General features: G+C 41.0%; 1 protein-coding gene across 4 annotated transcripts in view; it reads left to right on the top strand.

Annotated features, from left to right (window-relative positions):
* The window catches only part of OSBPL10 (oxysterol binding protein like 10), a 266,667-nt gene that overhangs the window by 150,895 nt on the left and 92,463 nt on the right, over window positions 1-23,309 (top strand). For 3 of the 4 annotated variants that reach the window (XM_054729776.1, XM_028134978.2, XM_054729778.1), the window contains exon 4: window positions 14,871-15,062. The exons of the other annotated variant lie outside the window; for it this stretch is intronic. In XM_054729776.1, coding sequence (XP_054585751.1) covers window positions 14,871-15,062 — 192 coding nt within the window. The remainder of the gene's footprint in view (window positions 1-14,870; window positions 15,063-23,309) is intronic. 4 annotated transcript variants of the gene reach the window in all.

The raw sequence follows: 23,309 nt of genomic DNA on the forward strand, positions 1-23,309 counted from the left end.
TCTGGCCTCTCTTTGTTCCTGCGGGAAGAGAAGGAAGAACATTTTGTATTGTTTTTTTAGAGAGAAAGGAAGGACGAGGGAGAGAAATATTGATGTGAGAGCGAACATCTACCAGCTGCCTCCTGCACGCCCCCCTAAAGGGGATCAAGCCCGCAACCTGGGCATGTGCCCTGACCAGGAATTGAACCAGTGACCTCTGGGTGCACAGGATGAACACCCAGTCAACTGAGTCACACCAGCTAGGGCTAAGCAGTTACTCTTCATTTTCCCTTCTGAGCTCCTGGCAACCGCCGATCTGCTTTCTGTTTCTGGTCTTGCCTATTTTGGATATTTCATATTAATGGAATCATACAATATGCGACTTTTTGTGTTTGACTGCTTTCATCCAGCATAATGCTTTTGAGTTTCAACCACAGTATTACATGTATGAGGACTTCATTCCTCTTTATGGCTGAATAATGTTCCATTTTATGGATGTATGACAGTTTGTATATCCATTCATCATTTGATGGACATCCGAGTTGTTTCTACTTTGGGCTCTTGTGACTGGTGCTGCTATGAATTTGTGTCCATGTATTTGTTTGAGTCCCTGATCTCACTTCTCTTGGGTAAGACGTTAATCTTATTCCTCACTCTCTAGGTTGTAAAATAATTTACGTTGAGGCAGTCCACATACATCATGGAAGCTCACGGTTGGAATCCACACATTTTGCTTCCACAAAGCACTTCTCTGCTTTATATTGATTTTGGTCACAAGCCCAAAAATAATACATGGGTACTGTTTTCACCGATAGAGGGTGATTGGTGCGTTGTTACAGGAATCCTAGTTCAGCATCTTACATATACACTGTAAAACATAAGACAGAAGCTCATCGGTCTTGTCACAATGCTCATGGGATAAACAATCTTTTCCTGCTCTGCCTGTCAGCCCATCTTAATTCCATAGCCCCAGATCCCAGAGTCCCTGTCATTGCCTCATCCGCCCTGTCTGCTCAGATAGCGCATCTGCACTCGTGGCTGCCGTCTTTGTTTGGTTCAGAACGGATGGCTGCCAGTGACATGGGAGTTGTTCACTGTATGACTACCATGAGCACTGGGCCTATGTCCTGAAGATACCCCATCAGGAAGTCTTTAATCAGTTATGTTCTATTTACAGTGTCTAGATTGGGCTCTTGTCTGGCAGTTTCTCTCTGTATTCCTCAGTATAGTTCTTGAAAGATTTGAGGAGGAAATGAAATTTGATTGGTATGCCAACTAGGCCTTCAGTCTATAGAGAGTAAATATGGATGGGGAAGAAAAGGACGACCAGCAAATGTCACAGATGACAGATAAAAGCAAGCACACCATTCCGGTTGCTGCCTGGCATCCTGTGAAACTGTGTGCCTGTTATTTTAGGTAGGTTCCCACAGAAAGTGGAGCCTGGGTGCAGGAATGTGATTCTAGTTGAGTGGAGTAGGGAGACCAGGAAGAGTGAACTAATGGAAATTGACAAAGGCACCCAGAATGTATGCTGTTGTCCTGGTTATGCCTTGGGCAATGGGAGCAGAACCAGTCGGTCGGTCACCCTTGGAGGTACCATGTGGAATGTGCTTCAGAATTCTCCACCCATGTAAGAGGATGTCGCTATTTTTCCATTGGCTCCCCCGTCCCATTGGTCAAGGGTTGTCCCATGGGGGAGTTATCTCTTTCTTGCTTTTCTAGGTTTGCTCTTGTATCTGTCTTGTACTTGCTCTTGAAAGTGGGTTCCCATTGACTTTCTGAATTGGCTTCCATAGAACAGCCCAGGTCAGAAAGCAGGAGGTAAATAGTGCAACTGAGGCCTGGTATGCTGGGTGGGGGCAGGTAGAGGGTGGAGGAATGGGGGGCATCTGTAATAGGGTCAACAATGAAAAATAAAAAAAGGTGGGTTGAGAGGATGTAAGGCAGGACACACACGTTTCTGTCACATGGAATTTCCGTATTCCTCCTCCTCCTCTTTTGGTGGCCACTGTTTCTTTCTCTCTCAAAGCTTCAGAATATCTAGAATTGATAGTACCCATGGGAGCCATGGGGGCTTTTCTCAGCCTAGCTCTGTGCGAAGGCCGTGTTTGTCCCACTCCTCTTAACCTCCTTTTTCCCTCCTCCCATTATTCACTTTGATGGAATTAGTAGGCAGGTTGATCTGTTAGAGTTAACACCATTAAGTCTGTTAAAGCTGTAGGAATCCAATTAGATTATAACCAGACCAAACTCTTTTTTTTTTTTTTTTTTTAAAAAAGGATAATTTGGTCTCCAACAGGTGGTAGGGTCTCTGGAGACAAATGAGGAGAAATCGCTCTTGTCCTCTCATGCAGGGAACAATCAGAGTTTAATTTTCTACTTCACATGCTCTGGCCTCTGTGACGACAGTCATACACTGACTCAGAAGCATTTTGAGTCCGTGTTTCGATAACACCTGACAACTTTGCATCTCCATGCCCTGGAGGATCAGACCTTCCTTCTCCCTGTGCCCGGAGTATTAACATAGAGCTGACCTGTGAGACAGCACCACTTCTCCTGTCCTGAGCCAGGCCCTTGGCTGAGCCAGTGAGCTTACAGAAACTGCTTTCTTGCAGCTCACACACTGGCCATCAGGCCTCTCCAGGGTTCTACAACCTTACAACTGAGACTCCGGGAGAAGTCCTCTTAGCTGATGATTTGGAGACCTGGTCCCTTAATCAAAAACAGTTGGCTAAAGCAAGGAATCTTAAGTGTGATGTATACAAACCTTAACCAGGTATGCCATTTTAACTTAAATCTTCACTCACCACTTTTTGGATGTAGTTCCAAGGCCCTGTCATCAAGCGTGGGTTTACTGGAAGGAATTCTGCATCTTTTCTTATAGAAAGCATATCTGTAATGTATCACCTCTCATCTCCTGTTTTGGTTTCTTTAAAGAGCAGGGCAAACTCATTACAGAACCTTCCTAGTTTTGTTTTGTTTTTTAAATAAATGGTTTCTGGCTTTTTATAGTTATCATGCCCACATGCAATTCAACAACCATTTTTAGCAATTCACTTTTATTGTTATTTTTCAAGTCATGCAATTTAGTTTCATAACGATTATTATTTTTCATATTTATATTTTATCAATTTATTTAAGCTATGCAGTTGCAGTAATAAGTGTGCCAGGATAAGCAGAGTGGGGACTAAATACTATTGGCTTTTGTAGACGTTTAGCTTAAGCTGGTGAGAGCAGAAGTGTGTAGGCATAATCAGAGAGAGGCTCCACTCCATGAGCAGTCAGCACCCTGTGTGCAGCTGTCAAGGGGGGTTATGAAAGGAGTGAAAAGTGGTGGAAAATCCAATTAGTTCGTTAAATTGAGGACATTGAGAACACCTACTGTAGCTTTTCGGACTCTGCTACCTGATACCCTGAGATCGGGCAATACAAAAAACCTCACCTTTAAAATAGTCTACACTTCTTTGGGGCTGCTTCTAATGACTCTACCCACATCCTTTCTGCATGGAAATTACTGGCACCCATGGGAATTCTGCAGGCTTCCAGCTTTGCCAGATATTCATTTGATATGGTCCAGATCCTGCAAATTTCAGTGGTTAGAAGGACAGGGACCAAGTTCTTTTTTAAAAACAACAACACATATGTGTATTGATTTCAGAGAGGAAGGGAGAGAGATAGAAATATCAATGATGAGAGAGAATCATTGATTGGCCGCCTCCTGCACGCCCCACACTGGGGATCAAGCCTGCAACCCAGGCATGTGCCCTGACCAGGAACCGAACCTTGACCTTCTGGTTCATAGATCAGCACTCAACCACTGAGCCACGGCTGGGCTGGGTTTTTTGTTTGTTTTTTTATTTTTTTTTAGGGACCAAATTCTTAAACCACTTACCCTTCTATTGATTTTCTGTCTGAAGTTCTTTGGTAAAAATTGAGAGATCTGAGAGTGAGGTTTTTTCCTTTGTGATCCAGAAATTAGTTGTAAGCAAAAAATAAAAAAATCGGTTGGCTCTGTATACTTGTCAAGTTCTGTGTCTGGATTCTGAAAAATCCAAGACACACACACTCTAAATTCCTTTGAGCTTTAAGTATAAGCCTAGCTTAGTGCTAGCATAAGCCTGTGAACCTACAGTTTATTTCTGCTTTGGCAAGAAGTGCCCTAGGGAGAATTAGGGAGGGTCATAGGAGTGTATCTGTATGTGTATGTGTGTGTTTACATACATATAAAATGTGCAGCAGAGAAGAGTAAGGCAAATATCTATTGCTTCAAAGGTTCTGGTCACATATAGTATTTTCAGGAAAATTTCCTAATTAACACATAGGTTTATAAGGTTTCTGCAGCTTCCTGTGGCTATCAACCCCCCACGTATCATTTATCCAGATCCCCTGAGTTACTAGCAAATCTTGCATTTCCGTCTTAACCTCATCAGTAATGCCACGCTGGGAATAAGTAATTAGTGGGATTTATTCCCCAGATCCTGGAGGATTCTGCGTGCAGCCGAGGCACGTTGACAATGATGTGATTTAGTTTTTCAGTGTGAAGCTTTTTTGAAATACAAGTAGGGAGAGTCCTTTGAGCTTCATGCTTTTGTGCCTGAGCATTTGGGAAGGAGATAATGATCTCTGAGCACATCGGAGCGCCTCTGTCAGAGATTAGTTATTGATTGTAAGAAAATCAAATTTGCTTCTTGAAATGTTCTGTCTTAGAATTGCACTGGGCATCTATCTCATCCCCACAGCTGGTTTGACCCACTGGTAGGTGACAGAAGTTTAAACATAAAACAAGAGCCCCTTTCCCACCACATTATAGAGCGAACATTTATAGAATTCCTTGACATGCAGTCTCCTTTTGTTCTGTGATTCATTTCTGGCATGAAATATCTTCTGGGCCGATTACATTGAGATGTGGGAAGAAATAGAGACTGGAATAAATCAGGAAATGCCCATCTTCAGGGCCGTAGTAATACAATTTTACCGTGAAAATGATCCAATAGAGATGATACATGCTATGTAGTCGTATGTAAATTGTATGCAAATGACAGTGTAATACCTGAATATGGCCCTGAGGGAAAAGCTTATTGGAACCCATTGTTCTAACTGGCTCATCATTCTGAGTGTCTGAATCAGTCCCAGGAGATACCAGGTACTCTGGCTTGCCTAGCAGTTGTCTGTAATTTCTCATTCAGGAGCTCATCTGTTACCTTTTTGACCTCAGCTCTACTGCTCTATGTCTTGTTCACATCCACCCTGGTCATGCTGTCTTCCTTGCTCAAACACCCCAGGGTCTTGGCACCTGTTGAGTTTCTGAGAATACTGTACCCCCAGATGTCAGCGTGGCTCACTCCTTTGCTTCATTCTGGTCTTTAAATCAGCTGCCACCATTTCATGAGGCCTTCCCTGGCCACCTATCTAAAACTGGAAAGCCGTCCCACCTTTCTCTATCTCTGCTTTATATTGTTTATATATATTATCCCTGCTTTATATCACCTTATATTATATAAAATACTTTGTATTTTACTGATTTATTTATTTTTATCTTTTGCTTCACCCGAATGCCACTTCCATGATGGCAGGGATATTTGTCTGTTTTGTTCATTGTTATAGTTCAATTGCCTGGCACATAATATATGCTCCAGTAATACTCAGATCTCTGAATAAGGTGTGTTGGTTGCTTTTTGGACATTTTGTGTTTACTTATAATCAAGTGTGGGTGGTATCATTTCCAAATTCTTCTGTCTCTTAGAAAAGGAGAGGAGAAACCAATGAGTCATTATTGGTGTTCTTAAAATTAGGTTTCTAGGGAGGGAACAGTAGTTGAACCAGTGGTTAAAATTGAGGTTGGGAGATTATTGCTCTCTCACTGTTTATTATGTTCATAGCATTTGCAAGGTGAGCCCCTGTATTACGTTCCATAGGATTCATTGTGGCTAGACACAGTCCCTGGCCTGAGGAAGGTCACAGTCTAGGGCAGTGATGGCGAACCTATGACACACGTGTCAGCACTGACACGTGTAGCCATTTCTGATGACACGCGGCCGCATGCCGAGGATGAAACATTTGCTGCTCCTGAGGATGAAACATTGGCGACTAGAGTCTTGGAGTTAGTTTTTTCCTCAAAGTGACACAATACCCGAGTTATGCTCAGTTTTTTGGCGAAGTTTGACACACCAAGCTCAAAAGGTTGCCCATCACTGGTCTAGGGGAAGACAGTAAGGCATAGATAAATGACTCATGGATAAACATTAAGTGTTATGAGTGTGACCAGCATTTTATCTTTAACGTCTGTAGATATACTGTCCATCAAACTTTGCCCTTGTTATTATAGGTAATTGATGAAGAAAACATTTAAGTAAATGTATTTTAGCCTGATGTATTTTAGCCTTAATGAACTTACTAAGTATTTGAGAATTGGTATGCTTTATGGGGCTTTGTTTGATATGATAAAGTAATTGTCCCTCCTCAGTTCCAGCTAAGCTATCAGCCATTGTGGTCTATAAAGAGTTGTGGTGACTTTTTTTTGAACTCAGTTAAAGAGCGTGGATGAATCACCTCTAGCAAGGCAGTGCAGTGTAGTGGCTAAGAGCATGGACCCAGGAGCCAGCTAGCATGGACTTGAATCCCAGCTGCATTATCTATTAGCTGTGAGACCTAGGGAAACATATTGAGTCTCTTTATGAGTCGTTTGCCTCATTTGTGAAATGAAAGTTATAGTACCTACTTCATGGGATTATAAAGAGGATTAAATGGCTTAAGGTATCTACTAGTCCTAGATAATAAAAGCCTAATATGATAAGTGTCTGGTAGACTGGTTGGCCGTTCAACCAATCAAACTGTAATATGCTAATGATATGCTAAGGCTGCTCAACTGCTCACTATGAAGTGCACTGACCACCAGGGGGCAGACAGTCGACCGGTCAACCAGTCGCTATCATGTGCACTGACCACTAGGGGGTAGATGTTCTGACCAGTAGGTTAGCTTGCTGCTGGTGTGTATATTTTTGTGATGATAGGTGTGTGGGTTGAAGTTTTGGGTAAGAGGAAAGGTGTAAAAATGAAAAAATGTATAACAGATATTAGCTTTTCTCCTTTCTATCAAATGTTTTAATGTCTGCCTTGTGTCAGACACTGTTGTAAATGACTAGGTCCTCATTCAATTGAGAAGGGCCACCTGGAGGGGCTGAGTCTTGAATTGGGCTTTCTTTTTTTTTTTTTTTTTTACCCAGAAGGTATGATTTATTTTTTAAAAATCTTTATTGTTCAGATTATTACAGATGTTCCTCTTCCACCCCCCCCTTGCTCCCCTCCACCCGGTTCCCACCCCACTCCAGGCCTTCCCCCGTCCCCCACTGACCTCGTCCATAGGTGTAAGCTCTTTGTCCAATCTCTTCCTGCACCCCCCACAATCCCTTCCCCCCAAGAATTGTCAGTCTGCTCCCTTTTCATGTCCCTGATTGAATCGGGCTTTCTTAGTTGAATCTTGCGTGAGATTTGTCATTTGGGTCCTACTTTTGTATGTTTTATTTTACCTTTTTGAGCCTGTAGTTTTTAGATCTGTAAAAGGAGAGGGTTAGACTTGAGGTTCCTTCTAGCTCTAAAATTCTCTATTTCCACAGCATGAGAAATGGGTGAATTATGGTCAGTAGAAAGAAACAATCTTCACACTTTTAGAATACAGCACAGAAAAGGAATCTTGGTACTTGGAACTGCAAGGTCCCAAACAAAGGATGTGGGTGGAAGGTGCAAAAGCTGAAGGTGGATGTGTGGAAGATTTTGAAATCCCACATGACTCCTCCTAAGTGGATCTGGAAGATGAAAAGGCTGGAGGAAGCGGGGAGGAAAAGGGTGGTGTGTGGTAAGGGGGCCAAGTGCATGAGACCAATGCCTTAAGTCCATTTGGGACCTTCCAGTTGGACCTAGACAGAGGCTGGGCCGGAGGCATGGGTTAGAGATTCGGAAGTGGTTGGATAAGCTGTTAGAGAAGAGTCAGAATACTTTATTTGGGGGCTGAAAATGTTGCGAGAAAAAGCAAGGCAAAAATGTTACATTTTCTTTTCCTCTATTTGCAAGAAATGGAAATATATGTATTTGCTTGCGCTGATCTTGCAAAGATCTGGCATTTGTGTGTGTAATCATGGTTTTGGGATGGTATGTTTATAAGCCGGCTAGAGACTACTCTCTGGGGAAAACCACTCTCTTTTTCTTTGCACACATGTTTGCTCACACTTATGTGTGTGTATTTTAAGAGGTTATTTGTATAAAGTTATTGGAAAATGTTTAGGATATATATTGAAGATTTGCAGATGACAAAGGAAAAATTCTCTAGCCTTGGAAATTCCTATTTCTGCAAGAAAACAGGAATTTGGAAAAGTAGAGAGAGCTAAGTATAATTTTGAAAGTTAATCATGAAAATGAACTTGGAAAATGTCCCAGTTTTAAAATTTTTATTTCTACTTTAGGTCTGTTTTAAGCTTGAGATAACTGAATATTAAAGAACACCACCAAACAAACAAAAAAGGCAGGGCAAATGAAAAGTCTATATGATGCTATTTAAACAAAATAGTAGAATGGACTCATTAAAAATAATACTCCACATTTTATTCAGATGTTGACTACCAGGAAAATGGAATTCTGAATAATTTTAAGGCACTGGATATACTGTTTAAAAAATTGTTATGCCTTTTTTGTTGATTTTGAGGTATGTTTACTTTTGGAAGAAAAGGAGTAAATCAGTTTTTGTGCTCAGTTTTCACATATATAGAGATGGTACATTAATTTTTCTTAGAGGAAGAGAGAAGGAACATAATGAAATGGTTTTAGTTGGTTAAATTTATTTTTCACAATAAATAACCAGGCTGGCTTGACTTTCCTGCCTCTCTTGGGCTATTTTATTCAGAAATATAGTCTTTTTTTTCCCTTCACTGTGAAAAAATTCAAGGAAGTGAAGAAAATATGCTCCAAATTAAATATCATTTGGATGCTGTCACAATTAATTGACCTCAGTAATTTTTCCCAATAGATCAATTTTGTGCAGTAGAAGTGGTAAAGTATTTCCCCCTTCTTTTCAGCTTTTTAATTTGAGCTTCAGCAAGCCTATTATAAACTTTTGATACATGTTTTAAGAAATTTTTATAGGACCAGCTAATTATTTTTTTCAATTTGGGATTTTGTATTTTATTCTAAAATACTAATGGGAAATTGCCCATTACTTATTTAAAGTAGTTTTTTTTTTTTTTTTTTTTTTTTTTATCTTTGGTACCCTTGTAGCATTGGAATAATCTACAGGCACTTTGTGTTCTGCAACAGATTGGTTTTTGAAAATGTGAATTCATGTTTTAAATGTACCTTTTCTCTGAAGCAAACTGTTTTTAGTAATTAGAATGATTACTTTTAATTTATCTTTTAAAAAAATAGTTAAGGAAGTAGTTAGGGCTATGTCTTCTTAAGGCACTGTGGACAAAAACAACCTTTATGCCTGCCAGTGTGGCTCAGTGGTTGAGTGTAGACCCATGAATCAGGAGGTCAGGGTTTGATTATCCTGTCAGAACACATGCCTGGGTTGCAGGCTTGATCCCAAGTAGGGGGTGTGCAGGAGTCAGTCAGTTGATGATTCTGTCTCATCATTCATGTTTCTATCTCCCTCTCCCTTCCTCTCTTTGAAATCAATAAAAACATTAAAAAAAAACAAAACAACCTTTAAGTCCATATAGTATTTGACTCTGGGGCTACTTACCCCTTCCACTATACCGGTGCCTGAAGGCTTCATTTTTATTAATTTTATGGATGATAATGACAGTCACTGCATGCTTACCATGTGGCATGTGTTTATCTACCTCTTATTTCATTCTCCAACAACCCAATGAGGTAGTAATAGTTAAATGTTAGCAATAAAAACACCACATTACCTTCCTAGGCTACACAGCTCACGAGTGGTAGAATCCAGATTTGAACCCAGGCCACTGACTTTAGAAACTGTGTTCCTAATCTCTCCCCAACACTGTCTTGTAGGATTAGATCCTCCTGCTACTCTTCTAGACAGTGGGATGCTATGGGAGCCTTGGGTAGTCCAGTTGATTCTGCTTTAAGCTTCCCAGACAGACTTCCTGTCTCCAGCTCATGGTGTGATTTCCCTGGCTGAACATATTCTTCCTAGTACATCCTTTCTATTTCCAGTCACACCTTTTCTTCATACTAGTTTTGGCCAGTAAATACCAAAAGTACGTGTGTGTCTTCTTCCTCAAAATCTTTGGGAATTGATGAATCCACTGAAGAGTGTAGGGACAATCTAAGAGCTTGGTAAATATCATAAAACCTGCCCTAGCCGGTTTGGCTCAGTGGATAGAGCGTTGGCCTGCGGACTGAAGGGTTCTAGGTTCAATTCTGGTCAAGGGCACGTGGCTGGGTTGTGGGCTCTATCCCCAGTAGAGGTCGTGCAGGAGACAGCCAATCAATGATTCTCTCTCATCATTGATGTTTCTGTTTCTCTCCCCCTCTCCCTTCCTCTCTGAAATCAATAAAAATATATTTAAAAAAATACTATAAAACCTGATTGCCTGTTGAATGCCTGGGTGGGACCTAAGCATCAGCACTTGATCTTCCCTGCTACCACATTCTCTGCTTAGGCACCACCCCATTTATCAGGCAGACCCAAGGGGTGACTCTCCTAGGGAAAGGGAAAATGTCATTCCCGAATAGAAATGGTTACCCTTGACTCAGCATTTTCCGCAGATGGCACACTTGGCATTTCTAGTCACACCCTAGAAATATTGATATAAATATTTGGAGCAAAAACCTGCCATGTTGTTTCTCAAACACTGATAATACTTTATTTTAGACTAGAGGCCCGGTGCACGAAATTCGTGCTCGGGGTGTGTGTGTCCCTCAGCCCAGCCTGCACCCTCTCTAATCTGGGACCCCTTGAGGGATGTCCCTGGTGGGATTAGGCCTAAACGGGCAGTAGGACATCCCTCTCACAATCCAGGACTGCTGGCTCCCAACCGCTCACCTGCCTGCCTGCCTGCCTGATTGCCCTAACCGCTTCTGCCTGCCAGCCTGACCACCCCCTAATCACTCCCCTGCCAGCCTGATTGACGCCTAACTGCTCCCCTGCCAGCCTGATTGCCCCTAACTTCCCTCCCCTGCTGGCCCGGTCACCCCTAACTGCCCTCCCCTGCCAGCCATCTTGTGTTGGCCATCTTGTGTCCACATGGGGGTGGCCATCTTGTGTGTTAGAGTGTTGTTCAATTTGCATATTACCTCTTTATTAGATAGGATTAGTAGCAAGGATAAGTGTTTGACATTTAAGCACAAAACCTGGGCATTTTATATAGGTTGTGTTCTGGAAAGACCCCACTCGTTTATCGTGGTGTCAGTTTGCTGCCTTTGCTCTCTATTTGTCCTGGTGCCTGATGACCTATGGGATTTACCAAGACTGAGACTCTTGCTCATTTTACTCTAAGAGGAGGTCTATGTGTGAATTAAACTGTGAATCCCACAGTTAATGGGAAATTAAAGGGTTTTCGACTCAAGTTTACTGCTTGTGAATTCAAATGACAGCCATTAAATAATGATCATGGGGCTAGATGTCCACAGTGGAATAATTTTGCTTCTGGGTGGATTTCTTGATTTATGGCCATTTATGGTGATATTGTTCCAAGCAAAGGTTGCCAGAGCTGTTCTCATCTCTTAATTTCTGGCGGGTTCTCATTCTACTCAGAATCTGGAAGTATTTTCCCTTTTGCAGTCTTATAATTTAATTGCTGACCATATAGGTTCTCCGGAAAGTATTTAATTATGTTTTGGGCTTCATCAGCACTTCTGATCCGATAGAAAATAAAGAGCAGGTCAGTGACTGCTTATGATTTTGTGCTAAGTGACGTTTTAGCATTTTAAAAATCAGCAAGGCCTTCATCGATCAAGTATTAAGTGATGTAAGGAAAGAAACAAACGTTAGCCATGCAGCTCCATGATAGAATTTAATATTCATGATGCCTTTTAAGGGTCAATATTATCATTTCTGTTTTAAAGATTAGGAAATTGATGATTAATAAGAAAGCTTAAATAACTCTCACGAGGTCACACAGCTAGAACCTGGTGGAGCTGGGGGGAGTGAAAATTGTCGGTCTGGCTTCAAAGCCCAGTGAAAAATCTGCCTTTTTTTTGGGTTGGAATAGCCCCCCAAACAATGAAAATGTATTTTAGTAAACTCTTAATGCTTTGGCAAATTCACTGTCATTAAAGGATTAAAGAGTAGTGTCTTTCCCCGTCCACACTTCAAGTGAAAAGATTGGGGCTGTAAGTAGATGATTGCTGTATTTGACTGTAATCACAGCATATGTAATTCTGAGACCACAGATTTCTCCAGTTACCTAAAGTTATTTAAAATCAATACACTGCTTCCCAACTTTATCTGTATTCCTATTATGTCCAAGTTCCGGCCCGGAGAGCCTTTACAAGCTCCTGTGGCATTGCGGGGTAATGTAAAATTCTGATTTCTGCCCTGCTCCCCAACCTTTTGGTGATTTGTAAAATTATAGGCCATTAACATCGAACAGTTTTTAGAGCGGTGACTGTTAACCCATCTCATATTTCTCCCTGTAGATACTCCCATTGGCACATAGTAGGTATTCAGTAAATATCTGATATGTTGGCATGAATTCAACATATCCTCTAACTGCCTTTTCCCAAGTTGCAATGAGGTACAGGGGCATTTAGAATGTAAATTTTATGTGGAATTTAAAAATTATCGGATAGGTACTACATTCACATGGTTCCAAATGAAAGGATATAAAAATAAACTATACAGTGAAAAATCTCCCTTTCCCTCCGATACTACTCTGCCATTCTCTCAAATACGTGTCAGCTTTTTTAGTTTTTTTGTGTATCCTTCTAGATTTTTTTGGGTATTTTAAACAAATGACAATAAAAATAGTCTCCATATTTTGATGCAACTCGGCATACTGTAGAATAGTTTTGCACCTTGCTTTTTTCACTTAACTATATAGTTTCAGATATTTTTCCCCCCAGGCCAACTCAGAGACGTTGCTCATTATTCTCTTACATCTTGGTAGTATTCTATTCAGTAGGTATGCCGTATTTTATTTAACCTGGTCCATACTGATGGGCATTTGGGTTGTTTCTCACATTTGCCATTGAACATGGGGTATATGCCATTTCACTTTGGTGCAAGAGTATTGGAGGACACAGTCCCAATCAGGGCATCCCTGGATCACAGGGAAGTGCAATTATAACAGCTACAGGTACTGCCAGATTGGCCTCATCACAGGTTTTTGCTACCTTACGCTCCCACAGACCTGTTTGTCTGTGGTCCTGTCCACAGGTAGTGTACTCAAACTTTTGGATTTTTGCAAATTTGAGTAAAAGATGGTATCTACATGTGGCTTAAATTTTATATTTATCTTATGAGTACAGTTGAACATGTTTTCATATGGTTTAAGGGCCATTTATCTTTTTTGTGAACTGTCTACATCTCGCCCTAGTTTAATTAGTTTACAGTCCTTATCACTTACTAGGAATTATATTCCTAATTATAAATGAGAATGATGAGCCTTTTGTCTGGGAAACAAGTTGAAAATACTTTTTTTAGTTTATCGTTCGGCTTTGTTGATGGTGGGAGTAAGTCTTTAAAATCTGTTTCCCATCCAGAAGTTTTCAGGTTCTTAGGTAATCAAATTTATTGAGCTTTTCTTTTATGGCTTTTGCATTTGGAGGCGTTAGACCTTCACTACCCCAAGGCTACACATTTTCTTCTAGTGTGTGTTGTTGTTTTTTTAATCTCTTTGATCCGTTTGGGGGGTCTGTGATCTGAGAGGTGAACCCAGTTTTGTTTTTCAGATGGCTGTTCAGTTATCTCAGTACCACGTATTAAAAAAAATTCATCTCCACTAAGTTGAGATGCCATCTTCACCATACACTAGGTTGTTATTTGGATTATTTATTACCATAGGATAAAGTATAAGCACAGCGTTAAAAAATGGGGATTACTTGGTGGATAACAGTACACTCATTTAGGCAGCAAACATGTATTAAAGAAATTAATAAACAATAAATTAACAAATAATAAATCATGTGCCAGGTCTTGGGGATATAAAGCTGAGTTTGACAGAATATCTTAAAGTAACTGGACAATGAATATAATTTTAATGCAGTGGAATAAGAGCAGCGGAGAGACCTAGACACACAGGGAGACGCTCCATGCACCAGAGAACACCGAGCTGAGTCTATATATATATATATATATATATATATATATATATATATATATATATATATTGGGGATCCCAATATATATAATTGATTTTTTTACAGAGAGGCAGGGAGATGGATAGAGAATTAGAAACATCAATGAGAGAGAAACATCGATCAGCTGCCTCCTGCACACCCCCTACTGGGGATGTGCCCACAACCAAGGTACATGCCCTTGACCGGAATCGAACCTGGGACCTTTCAGTCCACAGGCCGACACTCTATCCACTGAGCCAAACCGGTTAGTGCCCAAGCTGAGTCTTGAAGGTTCATCTGAAGTTTGCTGGCCAGGAGGGGAGGGCATTCTAGGAGGAGGGGCTAGTATGTGCAGAGGCGCAGATCCGGGAGAGTCCATGGTGTTAGCGGAGACTCTGAGTAGCTCTTCATGGCCATAGTGTGGGGCAGGAGACACAGTCGGGGTGAGATCAGAAGGCTAGTTAATAGTCTCTTAGGTGAGTGAGTGTGAGCAAGTGTGGGAAGGCATGTAGTGTTGTTACACCACCTCCGTGCCTTCATTTCTCCAAACAGATGAAGGGGAACGATTAAGAGGTTCAAAATAAATGGAAGCCAACACTTAGCTGTGTTCTGCACGTTGGTTGTTGAGTTTTGACACCTGTTGCTTATTCTAGACTACTCCAAGCTCCCGAAGCCGAAGTCTCACTTTGCTCCCCCATGGAACACCCAATTCTGCATCTCCCTGTAGCCAGAGACACCTCGGTGTGGGGGCCCCCGCTGTTGTCACAGTCACGCATCACAAGTCGCCTGCAGCTGCCCGAAGAACCAAGAGTCAGTATTCCGGCCAGCTCCACGAAGTCAGAGAGGTAGGCTTTGCTCTCCTACGAGCCTGAGTGGCCCATGGGAGTTGAGGGCTGTGACTGTTTCTCTGCCAACTTCTCTTTCTTTGTATCATCTTGATAACGAGAGAGAGGACCAGCAGCTAATGTCCCATCCCCACAGCCATGACAGTCCCTCCTGGTTTAAAAAAAAGGATTTCTGTGTTTCTTAGGTCAAGTGAGTTGTTAGGAGGCCTCTGTCAGAGCTCGGAAAGCAGAGAAAGCAAGTCCCCAGAAACATGCAGGCAAACAGAAGTGCAATCAGCGTCTCCATGCTCATGGCAAAGAATAGACAGCACAAAGTCATGGGCAACCAGGACATAACTGAGGGTGTTTCGAAACCCGGGAAGTGTTGGGCCTAAAGCTGATTTCCCCTCTTTTCTGCCCCGCTTCTCTTCATGAAGTGCTTGCCTCCTCCTTACCATCACAGGCACGCTCCAGGGGAGGGTTGGGCAGCGAGAAGAGCACTGTCCTTGGAATCGGAAGACTCCTGTTGTTTTAGAGCAAATCTTTGAACAGCTTTGACCCTGAGTTTCTGCATCTGTAAAATTAGGGGTAAGCCAGTCTATACCAACTCTCCTGGGAGATGCAAGGCTCACTGGTGATCATGCAGGTGAAATCCCTCCAACTGGGAGTGCCTTGTGAGCACATGTGGGGGGTGTTTTGTTTTACGCTGATACACTGGGAAGTCATCAGTGTGGGGATCCCAGATCCTCAGGATTCATATCATCCTTTGCAACTGTTATCAAGAACAGACTGTGTGAAAGAAATGCTCTTGGTATTGGTTGCCTAACTTCTGTTGAGTGCTGAGGCTTTTTGCCTGCAGCTGACTTGTGTCTGGACTGGCGTGTCCTCTTAGGGACGTAGTCTGTCCTCTGTGTCAAGAAGGCGAATGGGATGCCCAGATAGGGTCTTGCTGCTGCTTGAGTCAGTCTGTATCTTATTTATTTATTCTTTTGTATTTTAGTTTTTAAATGTCATGTACCAAGTAGTGTTGTGATGGCTGACTGTTGGTCTGATGGTGGCCAAGTTCAGAAAATCTGAAATCTTCTGAATCAAATTTGTAGATGCAAATGAAAGCCATTTTTTTTTTATTGGTAGATTTACCTGTGCACATACTTTTGCCTAATGAAGAAAAGATACAGAATCATATGCTCCCTTTGAAATAGTCACCCTGAGGTTTTTAAAAAAGTGTTTGGCTATGAGTTTACTTTTGCTACATTGGATGATATGAGGAATGGATGTGCATATGTATACATTGCTTCTCATTTTTCATAGCGCCTTTTCAATAAACTGTATTATGGAAAAGCTTTGAATAAAGTAGAATAGAATAATGGTACCCATCACCCAACTCAATACTTCCAACTTTGTTCTTGTTTTATCTATTTTCCCCTACCACTCTTTTGTTGTTGCTAGAGTATTTTAAGTAGATCTTAAATATTTTATCAGTTTAACATTGCCAGTAAATGCTTCAATATTTATCTAACAGATAGACCAAAAAAAGAAAAAAAGAAAAAAGAAAAAAAAAACTAACCACAAAACCATCTCATCACTTTTATGTAAACCTCATTGCAGATATTTTTTGCAAGTACTTTAGAGACTTAAAAAAAAGAAAAGAAAAAGGGAAATTTGAAAGTTCCTGGTATTGTGAGAATTCTTTTAATTCTAATATAATGAATCTCTGATAGATTTACTGTTACAGTGATGATAGGAGACTTCCTATATATGAAAAGGGGTGCTGTGTTTAGTAAGCAGAGGCCTAAATAAAAGTTGAGGTACTTTAGCTTGATTTTTAGTAGCATTTGATTTAATATAATGCCAAACCCTTTTCTACCTCTATTTTTTAAACAAGTTTAGTTTTTAAAGTAATAAAAGTATGTTCTTTGTGTATATATGTATAAAGTGCTAATTATATAAAGTATATAATGCAAGTATACATTGCAAAAGAACTCTAGAGAAGAAAAATCTGAATTACCCATAATTCTCCCTTCAGATGACCACTGTTAATTTTTCAGTGAATTAACTTCTGGGTCATTTTCTCTTTCTATATTAGTTACATATATAGATATGTAAAAGATTATTTGGTATAATCTAAACTTTGTAAGCAATTACATATATGCTGCTTTTTAAATATATATATATATTTCTTTATTAATTTCAGAGAGGAAGGGAGAGGGAGAGAGAGAAACATCAATAATGAGAGGGAATCATTGATCGGCTGCCTCCTGCACGCCCCCTACTGGAATCAGGCCCACAACCGGGACATGTGCCCTTGGCCGGAATCAAACTTGGGACCCTTCAGTCCACAGGCCGACGCTCTATCCATTGAGCCAAACCAGCTAGGGCTGCTTTCTTTGTTTTTGTTTTTCTCTCCATTTTCCATCTGTTGGGCAGGGGGATTATTGTACTTTCCCGGAGAATCTCAATATATGAAAAATTGAGATTGTTTCCATAGCCATTTTAATTTTTTTGGGGGTACTCTCAGGCAAGAGTGTTTCTCTTCAGGTGATTGCTGTTGTCTATCAATGACCTTTCTTGCTGAAAATTAATTTTACATGAGCTTGTTGAGAAGTCTATAAAAACATTGCCAATCGAGAGACTTGAAGGAGGAGTTGAAAGTTTTGATGCTCAGATATCGTGTCCAGCTTCCCTCTTATGGGAGAAGAGTAGCTGTTTTGTAACATCTGTCATTTTATGATGGGGACGGTCCACCTTGAGAACTATCTGATCCAATTTTATTCATACCAGATGATTCTGCAGCTTAAAAAGTATATTAATTCAGAGTGCACAGGCCCCTGCTGTTAGATTCCTCTTGTCTATAATAATAAAAGCGTAACATGCTATTTAGACCGGTCATCCTTCAGGATGTACTTCTGGACAACCTTCCGGACAAAGCCGGGGCTGCGAGGCAAGCCCGGGTCCCGGGTGCCAGAGGGAAGCCGGTGCCGGCAGCCAGGGGAAGGAAGGCCTACTCTTGCACGAATTCTGTGCATTGGGCCTCTGGTTTATCTATAATATAACTAGAAGAAAATGGAATACCATTTTTTAATCCAGCTGTACAGGGAAGATAAACTTAGGACCACTGAAGCAATGGAGAAAATCATCATACACAAGACAGATGTGCCTGACTTCCTGAAGAATAAAAGAAAAATAGCTCAGCCAAAGGCAATGGAATATATTTTAAATTCAATACCACAGCATAGGTAAAAATAATGGGACATTCTAAAAGATTAAATGATTATAATATAAAGAATTGAGATACCAAAGGTCAGTACCCACAATCCTCTCAGGAAGTGTCCTCCCTGGAAGTGGGTAGAGGGATGAGTTTAGGGACTTGGAGGCCCAGTACCTTTGTGAAGAGAACAGAAACATACCCTCACTAGCAATTCAAGAGAGAGAAATTAAGACTGCTTTGTCTTAGATGACCAGAAATAATGATAGTGTGTTTTTGGTTGGGGTATTAATAAATGTTGGCAGCATTGCACATGTCTTTTTGCTACAGTCTGATGATTAAATCATAAGAATTAAACACAAAACAAAGCTCTGTATTACTGTTGACACATAAATTCCCTATTGAGAATTACATCTGAAGGAAATAACCCATGGTATTGGGGGTAGAAGGAAGAGAGTTCATTTGGGCAAGGCTATTCATACTACTAAATAGATCCAATACGAAATTCACGGGAATGACTAAACAATAATATACTTCACCTACTGAATTACTCTATATTAAGGTAAAAGTCGTGTCAGTATTATTAGTGCATGGGCATGTGTAAGTAAAATAAGAAAATCGGAATACAGAGTAATATGCAAATACTGGATCTATGCTCATCGTAATGAATTTCAGGAATAATTTAAAACACTGGTGCCAGAATTTTGGAGTTTTCTTGCAAACTAAAATTTAGAATTTTGGGAGCAACGTAAGTATTGCAAATTTTTTATTTTATCCAATCATGACATTTTCAAAGTACAGTGCACATTTAATGCCCCATCACCCCACCAAAGCAATATAATTTCAGAATAAGGAACCATTTATTGCATAATAAATTTAGTGTTGTGAAATATATACTTATTTTCCTTGTTTTAATAATTTATCTTGCATGACGAGACTTCGTCTCGTGGATTGATCGTGGCCTATGAATCTGTTTTTAAACCATAGATTACCATTGATTTTTAACTTCAGGATGACTTTCAATACAACCCATCTTCTCCGCTGCCAGGTTTTCTCTTTTCTAATTCATGCCTTACTCTGTCTCCAGGAAGGCACCCTTCTGAATGAAAGCTTTATCATATCACCCTTACTCCCTGTTGTCCATAGGATAACTCTTCAGCGTAGCAAAGCAGGACTTCCATCATCTGTCTGTCTCTACTGCCCTTGCCTCCTGCCCTCATCATTCCTTCTTGTCCCCACACCTACTGACCACCTCTCTCTGTTGGGAGGTACATTGCCCAGTAGAACTTTCTGCCACGATGTTCTTCATAGTGGGGCTAATGCGCTCTTAAAATGTGCTTGTCTGAATTGAGATGTCTTGTAGATGTAAAAAGCACATTCGATTTCAAAGACTTAGTACAAAAAAGGTAAAATATTTCATTAATAATGTTTTATAGTACTCATTGCATGTGGAAATGAAAGTATTTTCTGTAAGTTGGATTAAATTAAATACATTAAAATTAATGTCACTTTTTAATGTTTCTTTTACCTTTTTAAATGTGCCTGTAGAAAACTTAACATTATGAATGTGCCTTCCATTTGTAGCTTGCGTTATATTTCTCTTGGATAGCACTGCTCTGATTGTGAACTTGCTCACACAGTGATTCCATTCTACAGGTATTAATTGAGCACCTACTATGTGCCAGACACTGGATTTTTATGCTGAAAGCCATGTCTCATTCTTGTTTGCATCTTCTAGGCCTACTGCAATTGCTGGGCATGTTGGCTGAACATATTGATTTAAAGACCCATGTTCTAGCAGTTAAAGGGCTTTAGAAATGGAATGTACAGGCATTCCAGGGTTGCTTAGGAATTACGTGGGGTGGGTATGAGTGAGGGGAGACCTAGCGATTAGTTGAATTAGATATTCAGATGGTCTCTGACTCTGATAGCATTGGATGGGTAGACACCTAAATGACTATGTGAGGTGTGAGGGGGTGGGGAAGTGATGATAGTGTGAGCCTCTGAATGTGCTGTTGGAATTTTTATAAATAGAACCCAATGTATTTTTAAAAAGTCCATTTGACCCCTCAGCTGTTAAGTATGTACTGGTTGAAATGTATTTCATTCCCTTGTATTTTAACTTTTATACTTTTCATGGCATTATAACAGGTTTTAACATGGCTTACATTAATTAGAATGGACACAAGTTTGGTTGGTGCAAGTACAGTGTGATTTTGATGAAATGCTTGTTTGCTGGATGCTTTTACGTTTTCATACTAATAACGTATGTGTGTGTACAAACCTGCACGCACACAAGAATTGAAAAGAAGAAAAGTAAGTCGGGTGCTTCTTCTTTCCCTGATTCCTCGTTACTGTCTCCCAGAAGTGACGGCTGACACGTTCTGTGCACTTGAGAGCGTGACAGCATGTGTATGTTTGCGTATAGATCTGTGTGTCTGTGTGGGACTATTTCTGATCTACAATGGGTTATATTTTAACTCTTTTTTTCGTTGGATTAGAGGTAAGAAAATTATCTACAGAGAGTGCCTACTAACATTTTTCTTCAATGTAAATATATTCATAGGTGTGGGCAGAACCGATACTTGAAAAGCAGAATAAACTTTGTAGAGCCCAGGTTCTTGTGGCTTTGACCGAATGTGTTTTTCAGTTGTGACAGTTAAGACTTAAAAAAAACCCACACACCCTGGCTGGTTTGGCTTATTGGATAGAGCTTTGGCCTGTGGACTGAAAGGTCCGGGGTTCGATTCCAGTCAAGGGCACATGCCTGGGTTGTGGGCTTGAAACCCAGTAGGGGGCGTGCAGGAGGCAGTCGATCAAAGATTCTCATCATTGATGTTTCTATCTCTCTCTCCCTCCCTTCCTCTCTGAAATCAATAAAAATATGTTACAAACAAACAAACAAACAAAAACCCCACACACAATTTCATAAGGAGACTTTGTCTGGATTCTGAAGCTTGATGAGGGATAGGGTCATGCTGTTGAATTGCAGTGGGTGTGTGTGAGGCGTACATTTAGATTTAATTAAGCTTTCCATTAGAATTTATTGACCAATAGGAATTGTCCTTCTGCTAAACTTTTTTTTTTTTTTTTTTAGTTTGCTTCTGGGTTACATACCTTTTTGAAGAGAGCTGTTTGCTTCACTGGTTTATTCTGGGGTTGATCAACTGTATCGGGACTGTGTAATTTAATGTGGTTTTAAATCTTTCTCGGGGTATGATATGTGGAGGAGAAGCGCCTTCCCTAGCTATGTGAATTTATGCATGTTCCTTCATGTAATTGCACTGTCTTATTTACTTAATACACATACAAAGAAAGTGCTTTAATGAAGTTGCCATCTTTATAAGTGATATTCTCCCCCTTCAGGATGATTTGGTTTGATCCTGGTGCATATGGATGTAGTGAAAGCCTGCTTAGAAACCTTGATTCATGTACAGCCTTTGCTATGGAAGCAGTAACTGTAAAATATCACCCTACTGAATCTTATTAGCAATTTTAAGGTAGCGGGCAGGATTGAATATGGGCCATCCCATCACCAGGGAAACTGTGTTAAGGGTATAAAGTGGATTTTTCCTTTGTGTGGACAGAATGTTGATTTTTTTGAAAATGTCCCGAATTAATTCTCCTGTGCACTTTTGGGATAAATGATGACAAGTAACCCTGGCATGTATTTTGGGTAACAATTTTCCATCTCTTAAAATAAATCTGCTCCAGACTTCAGTTTTCAAAAATTATAATGTAGAGTTAGTTAATATCAGTGATTTCCAAATGTATTTTTTTTTCTTTAAAGCAGTAGAGTCTTATTTTCTAATAAAAACATTACAGATCCTTACTATTTAAAGACAGGTGAAAGTAGTATTGATTAGTGCGGATTTACTTTAGAAGGTAAAATGGGCATTCATTGATTATGAAGCAAGTTGACTTGGGATAGTGAGTATTTATGATCACAATTGCAATCCCTTATCAGCTTCTCTGTCCGGGAAATTTGAAACAAACATTTGTGTGATCTGTGGGTTTGGATCCTGTATTCGTTTCCTAGGGCTGCCACAAAGGTCCCACAGACTGGATGACCTAAACAACTTAAATGTGTTCTCTCACCTGTCTGGAGGCTGGTAGGTGAAGTCAGGGTGTTGACAAGGTTGGTTCCTGCTAGAGGCTCTGAGGGAGGTGTTCCATGCCTTTTCCTACCTTCTGCTGGTGACACTTGGCGTTCCTTGGTTTGTAGATGCACCATTCCAATTTCTGGCTCCTTTGTCACCTGGTTTACTTGCTTCCTGTGTGTCTATGCCTCTGTCTCTCCTCTTATAAGGCCTTAGATATTGGATTTAGGACCTACCTTGGTCCAGTATGACCTCATCTTAACTAATTATACTATCCTATCTAATAAAGAGGGAATATGCAAATTGACCATCATGCTGTCAAAGATGGCGGCACCCATAGCCATAAGATGGCAGCGTTCAGGCCCCACCCCCCCTGCCTGGATCCCCCCAGTCTTTTCAGCCCTGTGTGTGTGTGTGGGGGGGGGGGGTGGCAGGTGCGTGGTGTGGCCGGACCCACCCTCAGCCACCCAGGGCCGGCCTGAGGCACAGACAAGTCTCAGATGGCGGCTGCCCAGCTGCCCAGAGCCACCCGAGGCTCAGGTAACCAGGGCCGGCCGAGGCTTGTGCTGCCGGCAGTGGCAGCAGCAGAGGGGTGTGATAGGGGCATCGCCTTCCCCTGATTGCTGGGTCACCTCCTGCCCCGGAGGGCTCCCAGACTCTGAGAGGGGGCAGGCCGGGCTGAGGGACGCCCCCCCGTCCAGTGCATGAATTTTCATGCACCGGGCCTCTAGTCTCCAAATAAGGCCACATTCTGAAGTTCTGGTAGATTTGAATTTTGAGGAACACCATTCAGCCCAGTGCAGACCCCTGTGAAGTTAAGGTCTGTCATGCAAAACACTTGAAGGCTGTTCTTCCATTCTTTAACTTCATGACGGTGATTTAGTACAAAGAGCCACTACGTGCGCTCCAAGTCCTTGGGTTTGTTTTTCAGCGTGGGAAGCTTGGCACAGCGCCACAGCTGGT

This window comes from Eptesicus fuscus, chromosome 18 (genome assembly GCF_027574615.1).
Source record: "Eptesicus fuscus isolate TK198812 chromosome 18, DD_ASM_mEF_20220401, whole genome shotgun sequence".
NCBI classification, from domain to species: domain Eukaryota; kingdom Metazoa; phylum Chordata; class Mammalia; order Chiroptera; family Vespertilionidae; genus Eptesicus; species Eptesicus fuscus.